At 38.6% G+C, this 9,118-nt stretch overlaps 1 protein-coding gene across 1 annotated transcript; it reads right to left on the minus strand.

The window, feature by feature from the left end:
- Positions 1-50: 50 nt before the first annotated feature.
- Positions 51-1,283, minus strand: LOC124895301 (NAC domain-containing protein 78-like). The gene is made up of 2 exons (XM_047405736.1): positions 753-1,283; positions 51-161 (listed from the first exon to the last, which is right to left on the minus strand). The coding sequence occupies exons 1-2, from the start codon at positions 1,281-1,283 to the stop codon at positions 51-53; spliced, it is 642 nt and encodes a 213-aa protein (XP_047261692.1).
- Between the last annotated feature and the right edge of the window lie 7,835 nt (positions 1,284-9,118).

Below are 9,118 nucleotides of genomic sequence, written 5' to 3' on the forward strand. Positions count from 1 at the left end.
CGAGACACCTCCGATCCTTACCCTATTCAACAGGACTAAAGAGCGCCACGCTAAAATGTCACGAGGATAGTAACTTTATCAACATGAGTTGCAGTTTGGAAGTGTCGTGGCATTTCATCTCTTGCCAAAGCTCGGAATCCAGAATGCTCCTTCTCAAGTAACTGATTGGAATATAAAACCAATACTCATTTTCTGCAGCATTAATTTTGTCTTAGCATAGAAAATGAGTCCAACTAAAGCGAAGAAATGAACAATAAGTGCAGCGTCATTTCAATGCCGACCTCCAAAAGTTTTCAATAAAGAATTCTTCAGGTAGTAAAGCATGCTATCACATAATATTTCATTTTTAATTCCAAATAAAGCTCTATAACAATAACAAGTAAATAGTATAACAATACTTGGTGTTAGTAAAATAGGGGGAAAGGGAAAAATAAAAATAAGAGATATGACACTTGCGAACATTATAACTGCATTTATAGCTTTACTGCATAACACAATAACTACATGCTTGGAAGGAAAATAATGGCATCACAACGACTGTATAGATAGAGCAAATAAAGCAACAGGTAGTAATTAAAATTAAAAATAGGATACAAGATGACTATTAACTTAATTAGAATCTAAATATTCGTCCATGCCTAAATTGGACAGACGAGAAAACATCACTAATCTTCGAAAATAGAAAACATCTTTAGAAGCTATTTGTAATGGTTAGACCTTAACAGTTTCATGTGATTCTTCAAACTTCATACTTGGATTGCTCCAAATTCCCCAGAAACATTTTCCATCTCCGAAGAACGGGTCTCAATAAACTTTTTCTTGATAGCACACAAAACATAGTCTCTACGGTCATCATCAAACTGACGGAGAATAACATTAGAGAGTTTGTACTCCTTCATCAGCCAGTAGTGTACATCGTCTTCTCTATGCTCCTCGTTATTATAAACCATGTAACGCATCTTCTTCTTGCATCCAATAACAACTGTTGACGATGATGAATCGCGGTGAACTGATTTTCCTTCATCTTGTAGTTTCCAATTGCCAAGGTTGCTACTTTTCTTTGTGATGAAGCAGCGATAAAGACTGTAATCAGCAGCACCGCAAGGTACTCCACGACTATAAATCATCCATGGCTCTTCTTCTGAATCATAGACATCTATGTTTGTGGTTATGAATCCAGAATCATTCATTTCTTGTTTTTCCATGAATTTTTGCAAAAATGTAAGTCGTTCCATATCAGTTGGATGAAAACGGAAACCTGAACACACACCCCTCTGCTCCATGCCTCAATTTCTAGCCTTGAGGGAATTCAGGGTTTCTGAATGATAATGGTGAGCTTGAGGCAAATTAGGTTAGGATGTTTTAAGACAACATGGGCAAGGGTTTTTATAGAAATTATAAAGAGAATACTAACGTTGTACACCCAATATGTTAAAATTATTACAAATATTGGCCCTAGTTTTAAATTATTACATCAAATGGCCACTTCTTCTTCTCCTCCTTATTTAAAATCTTTTAACATGAAATATATATGCATGTCCAACAATTGTCCTTCATGATTTAATGAAACTTGCATGGACAAAACATGTCCCACATGCATGAGTGAGATATGCATGTGTGACACTTATTGCACTTACATTCATTTGCACAATTATTTTATATTAATTAAGTTGAATATTCATGAATGTTTGAAAATCCAGAATACTCTTGTTAGCCGACACAATATAATCTTTTTGAGTTTTTCACACGATGTCCGAAAACTCATTGGAGCATGACTAATCCTAATTTGCATCAATTAGAGCCTCTCCAGGATTGGTAATCTGAAATACTCCAAAAAATTCAAACCAATAGTAGAGCCATTTACCAAGCTAATGTAGAGTACATCATGGTTCTTTTATCGTTTTATGAGTAGGTTAGATGTATATTAAGGCTTCAAATAACTCCCAGCTATCAGACGAATCAAAATATTCCTCACCGATCTAATTCTTGAGATAGATATTGCCATAGTCAGATTCAAAAGAGCATATTTATTATTATACATGAAATTTTTGAGGTCATGACCTATCAACTGATATATAATTGAATTATCTTTCCAACAATACTAATTTTGCCTTAATCCGATATCAGAGAAAAGAGTTATTCCTATTTTACTTCAGCATGTCAGGCTAGAAATAGTGTGATGACATTCATGGTAGCTTACCACATTTGTGATGCCCTATCATGAAGGTCGTCAGCCTTAGGCAGAAACCAGCTCCTAAGGGACAATGTTTTTGGTAGCTTACCACATTTGTGACGCCCTATCACAAAGGTCATCAGCCCTAGGTAGAAACTAGCTCCTAAGTGACGACATTCGTGGTAGCTTACCACATTTATGACGCCTTGTCACAAATGTCATCAGACTTAGGTAGAAAGCGTCAATTCCAGCTCCTGTTTGATGACATTTTTGACAGATTACCACATTTTTGACGCCTTGTCACAAATGTTGTCAGCTATGATTTTCAACAACTAGGAATTTATTTCATAAGGGTATTTTGGTCTTTTTCTTCACTTTTAACGACTTATAATGCTAAAGAGGCATAATTTTTACCATTTTTCTTTAGTTAAACATCTTAAAAACCCTCTCTTACACTATCAACTACAAGATTTGGATTTCCATCAAACTCGTCTCTCAAAAGCAAGATTCAAGCCTTTTTCCAAGATAATTGAGAATTAAGTTTCCCAATCCAAGAACTCTCCAATAAATCATCAAGGTTTCCTTTCTAAGGTATGCGTAGTGTTCATCTCTGGATTCAATCCTTTCATAGAGCTCAAGAATCATGTTTTAAATATTATTTTGTAAACTTTTTTGTGGTGATATGAGTATGTACATGTTGACGATTGTTGTTTAAGTTTCAATGTGATGTCTAAAGGTGTTTTCATGGAATATATATGTTTGTTAATTGAAAACCATGAACTTTAGGTGATTTAATATGGTGCAAGTATGAAACTCACTTATGCCTTAAAGAATGCATGCAAGGTGTTTTATAAAATGCTTAGGATGCTAGAAATTCATGTTTGTATGGTTCTATGATGTCTAAATGACAAGTTCATGTTAGCTATAAACTTCAATATGAATTCTATGCTTTTTATGTGTTGCTATTGTGGTGGTATGAAGCATGCAGGATAATGGAGATATACAATATGTACACGAAATATATCCATGCATTCCCTACAATATTTAAGATGTTGAATAACTATATGAAATATGATATCCCCTACTTATGATATTATGAATTGTGGACTCAAATCTGGTGATGAAGTTATGTTATGAGTGTCAGTTTCTTTCTATCGAGTCCTGGGGGTATTCGTACCCAAAAAACATAGTTGTGTGCCTTTATCCATGTCATGTTGTCATGATAATCTCAGTCAAGCTATAATATATAGAACTAAGTCAGTCATGTGACTTAGGAAAACCTCAGAAACCTCATGATCTCAGTGAACTTTTAGATAATAGTACTACTCTATCAATCAACGACAGTCAGTTAATCTATCCATGTACAGTTAGTTGAATCATGTTTGGTCTCTTCAAATAGGAGTAGAAGTTAGCACTGAGTGAACCCAAGGATGGGGACTCACCAACTAGTTTTAGGATATGTTTCTTAGCAGCCATCATTGTGTTCCAGAACTACTTAGCCAGTGTAGGTTGAGACATCTTAGCTTGTCAGATTAGGGTTGATGAGGTGGCTTAACCTATCAGTTTAGGGTCCCACCATTCTCACTTTGAGTACCTGCCAGATAAGGGTCACTCATAACTGTCCTTACTAGTGGCATGGAATTGACACCTTTCTAGTCGGGGCAGAGATTGGAACACAGCTTAGCCGTAATGGTATACATGGGGCATGTCAGTTAAATAGCTACCTCCTACAGTTTCAATATCAGTCTCAGTAAAAGAACTCACACAGTTCTTCAGATATCAGTATACCAAGACTGTTAGATACAGTTAAATTTAGTTATAGCCAGATTTAGGACTGTCAGACACAATTGCTCATTTTATCAGAACTACAGTTCCAGTCATGTATCAGCATACAAATTTAGCTACCACGTACTTATGATCTTAGTTACTATGTATGTATATTTGTACTCTTATGTTCATATCAGTAAGTCAATTAGCATTATTCATGCATGTGAACCCTTTTTCCTTATCCTACCTCAATCGTATACGCAGTACATTTCCTCGTACTAACGCATTTGCGCTATGGTGCTTTATTTTCATCTTACACCATAGGTTCAAAGATACGAGCTCCAAACTAGCAGTAGCAGTAGCATTTCCAGTCGCAGAGATTCAGTGAGTCCTCTTCATTCGAGGAAAATATGATTTGATTTATTCATTATTATTTTAGTCCGTTATTAGTTTACGGAGTTAGTTAGAGACATGTTCCTTCAACTCCTTTTTCAGACAGTACTTAGAGGCTTTCAGAGTCAGTATTTAGACTTATGTTCAGATTTGATTCAGTTTTCAGTTATTTTGGGTATCTTTCACCCATATGGACATTATGTTTTGATAGATTCTTTATTCAGTTGAATCTTATGGCCTACATTTCATGTTTTTTGCATTATTACATTATATATGTAGTGTACAGGTATAGATATCAGTCATGGGTTAGCTTGTGGTCCCTCGGGGTCATAAGCACCGTGTAGAATTTTGGTTCAGAAAATCGGTGTGTTACAAACTTGGTATCAGAGCCTAAGGTTCAATAGAGTCCTAGGAAGTCTTAATGTCGCATCTAGTAGAGTCATGTACATGGGTGTGTTGCATGCCATATTTATGTACAGGAGGCTATAAGATATTTTAGGAGTAGTTTCGTTTCTTTCAGTATTCATGTCGTGCTAGCAAGCATAATTTCAAGTCAGTCTCTAAGTCTAATCCACTCTTATCTTATTTTAGAAACATGCCTCCAAAGAGAAGAAATCAACTCCTCAGCCCAAAGATCCTTTGGTCGAACATGTTTCTCATGCGGAGTTTAGAGCTGCATTCACCACACTTACTCAGTCAGTGGCTACCCAAAATGAAAGGCTACCAGCTTTTACGGCCAATCCAGTGGTAAATTCCGCAGCAGCTAGGATTTGGTACTTCACTTAAATGAACCCTCTATTTTCCATGGGTCTAAGTCTGATGAAGACCCTAAGGAGTTCAATGACCAAGTTTAGAAGGTCATTGACATCATGGGTGTTACTTTTGTTCAGAGTGTTGAGTTAGCCGCATATCAGTTGCAATATGTGGCTCATACTTGGTACAAATAGTAGAAGTCCGAAAGGGTAGATGGCGCAGGTACCACTGGGTGGGAGGAATTTGTCATGGCTTTCTTAGACAGATTCTTTTGCCAAGTGCTGAGGGAATCCAAAGTTCTTGAGTTCATCAAACTCATGCAGGGAAATTTGATGGTTATGGAGTATTCTCTCAGATTTACTCAGCTAGCTAGGTATGTCCCTCATGTGGTTGCAGACAATAGGGCTAAGATGAGCAAGTTCGTGTTAGGGGTGAATGATAGCATGGTGAATGATTGTAAATCTACAATGCTGAATAGTGATATGATGTTAGCTAGACTCATGACCCATGCTCAACAGATAGTGGAGCAGAAGGTTAATACTAGGGATAAGTAGTATAAGAGAGCAAGAACAGGCAGTTTTAGTTTTGCTCAACCCAAATCAGAGGGAGAAAATCATTCGCAGTTTCATCCTAAGTCAGCAGTTCCAGCCCCTTCCTTCGCTAGTGCCCTAGTGCCGATGTTCAGGTACGACAATAGAGATAGAGCACCAGGCTCTAAATATTAGAGCAATTTTAGCAGTACCCGAACAAACCCCCTTTGTCAGACTTATGGTAAGAACCACACGGGTATTTGCAGAGCCGGTAGTGATGTCTGTTTTGGTTGTTGTAATCCAGGCCACAGGATTATGGAGTGTCCTCAGCCAGGCCCTCAGGGTCAGCAAAATCATTTGCAGCTCAGTTCGGTCGCCCGAACCAGCAGTGTGCCACTTCTAGTGCTACTAGTAGGCAACACCTAAATAGAATCTATGCTCTTCAAACCCAATAGGATTAGGAAAGTTCTCCTGATATCGTTACTGGTACGTTACAGATTTTCCATGTTCATGTTTATGCTTTGCTAGAACTAGGTGCATTCTTATCTTTTGTCACTCCTTACATAGCAGGCGATTTCAGAATCAGTCCTGAAATTTTAGCAGAGCCCTTTTCAGTCTCTACCCCAGTAGGTAAAACCATCATAGCTTGGTGGGTATACAGGAACTACCCAGTTATGATATTTTAGAAATCCACGTAAGCAGATTTAGTGGAGTTAGAGATGACTAATTTTGATGTCATTCTCGGCATAGATTAGCTTTATTCCTGCTATGCCATAGTCTACTACAGAAATAGGATAGTTCAGTTTCAGTTCTTGAATAAGCTCGTCCTATAATGGAAGGGTAGAACTTCGTCTTTCAGGGGTCATCTTGTTTCCTACCTTCGGGCAAGGAAAATGATTTCTAAGGGGTGTGTGTATCCTCTCGTGCATGTTAAGGATTCTAGTTCTGAATCTCCCAGTCTTGAATCAGTCCTAGTGGTTAATGAATATTCTGACGTCTTTCCATAAAATCTTCTAGGCATTCCTCCCGAAAGGGAAATAGACTTCGGCATAGACCTTCTCCCAAATACTCAGCTTATTTCTACTCCACCATACAGAATGGCACCAGCAGAACTCAAGGAACTAAAAGATTACTTGAAGGATCACTTAGATAAGGGATTCATTAGGCCTAGTGTATCCCCATGTGGTGCGCCAACCTTATTAATGTGCAAGAAAGACAGTTCTCTCAGAATGTGTATTAATTACCGTCAGCTCAACAAAGTCACGATCAAGAACAGGCATCCGCCGCCTAGGATAGACCACTTGTTTGACCAACTTCAGGGTGCCAGTTATTTCTCCAAGATAGACCTCAGATCAGGCTATCATCAGCTTAGAGTTAGAGAATGTGACATTCTAAAGACAGTTTTTCATACTCAGTATGGTCACTATGAATTTCTAGTCATGTCCTTTGGTCTTACCAATGCGGCTGCACCTTTCATGGACTTGATGAACCGAGTGTTCAAGCAGTACTTGGACATATTCTTCATAGTATTCATAGATGATATTCTGGTCTATTCTCGCACAGAGCATGATCATTCAGACCATCTCATAATTGTTCTTCAGACTCTCAGGGATCACCAGTTGTTCACCAAGTTTAGTAAGTGAAAATTTTGGCTAAGATCAGTAGGATTCCTTGGCCACATTGTTTTTGGTGATGGTATTAGAGTAGATCCTTAGAAGACCGAAGCGGTAAGAAACTGGCCTCGCCCTATCTCTCCATCAGATATCAGGAGTTTCTTGGGTTTGGCTGGCTATTACCAATGGTTTGTCAAGGGATTTTCTTCTATTACATCTCCTATGTTCAAATTGACTCAGAAGAAGGTCAAGTTTCAGTGGTCAGAACCTTGCGAGAAGAGTTTTTAGGAGGTGAAGTCTCGACTCACCTCAGCTCCAGTTTCAACACTTCTCAACGGTTTCGATGGATTTGTAGTATATTGTGATGCATCCAGAGTAGGTTTAGGTTTTGTCCTCATGCAGCATAGTAGAGTCATAGCCTACACCTCCAGATAGTTAAAACCCCATGAGAAGAATTATCCTACTCATAACCTTGAGTTAGCAGCAGTTGCCTTTGCCTTAAAGATTTGGATGCATTATATATACGGTGTTCATGTAGATATCTTCACAGATCGTAAGAGCCTTCAGTATGTCTTTTCCTAGAAAGATCTAAATCGTCATCAGAGAAGGTGGTTAGACCTCTTGAAGCATTATGACATGAGTGTCCTTTATCATCCTGGCAAGGCCAATGTAGTGGCCGACATACTCAGTAGACTGTCCATGGGTAGTGTTTTCCATGTTGAGGATAGTAAGAAGAAATTAGATCAGGAGATTCATCAGCTTACCAAACTAGGTGTTCGCTTAGTCGACTCTTCAGAGGGTGGTGTATGTGTTCAGAGTAGTTCAGAGTCATCTCTAGTTTCTGAGGTGAAAGAGAAGCAAGACAGGGATCTTAGCCTTGTCAAGATAAAATAGTAAGTTCAGAGTCAAGAAGTAGAGGTTTTCTCCCAAGGGGGAGATAGTGTTCTTCATTGTCAGGGTCGTCTGTGTATTCCCGGTGTAGATGACTTGAGGCAGCAAATTCTTACAGAAGCGTATGGTGCTTGATACTCTATTTATCCAGGGGACACTAAGATGTACAGCGACTTACGGGAGATCTATTGGTTGAGTGGGATTAAGAGGGATGTTGTAGAGTTTGTGGCTAGGTGCTCTACATATCAGCAGGTTAAGATAGAGCATCAGAAACCTAGTGGTTCAAGGCAAGATTTCACTATTCCTACTTGGAAGTGGGAAGAAGTGAACATCGACTTCGTGATGGTTTTACCTAGAACAAGTTATCAGAAAGACTCAGTTTGGGTCATTATAGACAGAATTACCAAGTCATCTCATTTCCTTCTAGTTTGTACCTCTTACTCAGCTAAGGATTATGCCAAACTCTATATCAGGGAGTTGGTCAGATTACACGGTGTTCCACTATCTATCATCTCGGATAGAGGTACCCAGTTCACCTCTTACTTCTGGATAGCGTTCCAAAAGGGTCTTGGTACCTAAGTTCATCTCAGTACAGCATTTCATCCTCAGTCAGATGGTCAAGCAAAAAGGACCATTCAGACTCTAGAAGATATGCTAAGGGCGTGTGCAAGTGATTTCAAAGGAAGCTGGGATGACCACTTGCCTTTGATTGAGTTTCCATACAACAAAAGCTATCACTATAGTATTAAGATGGCTCCATTCGAAGCTCTCTATGGTAGGAGATGTAGGTCTCCGATCGGTAGGTTCAAAATTAGTGAGACCACATTCATAGGGACTGACTTAGTATTTGATGCCTTAAAGATAGTTCAGTTGATCAGAGAAACACTCCGGGCTGCTTAGAGATAGTTCAGTTGATTAGAGAAACACTCCGGGCTGCTTAGAGCCGATAAAATTCTAATGCAAATATTCGCAGAAAGGATCTCGAATTCGAGGTCAAT

Source organism: Capsicum annuum, unplaced genomic scaffold (assembly GCF_002878395.1).
Source record: "Capsicum annuum cultivar UCD-10X-F1 unplaced genomic scaffold, UCD10Xv1.1 ctg81160, whole genome shotgun sequence".
Classification (NCBI taxonomy): domain Eukaryota; kingdom Viridiplantae; phylum Streptophyta; class Magnoliopsida; order Solanales; family Solanaceae; genus Capsicum; species Capsicum annuum.

Excerpts from the sequence above, each read along its gene's own strand:
- LOC124895301 (XM_047405736.1), bottom strand. The coding sequence starts at position 1,283 with ATGGAGCAGAGGGGTGTGTGTTCAGGTTTCCGTTTTCATCCAACTGAT. Across the intron at positions 162-752 it reads GGGAATTTGGAGCAATCCAA|TTACTTGAGAAGGAGCATTC; the intron begins GTATGAAGTTTG and ends TATTCCAATCAG.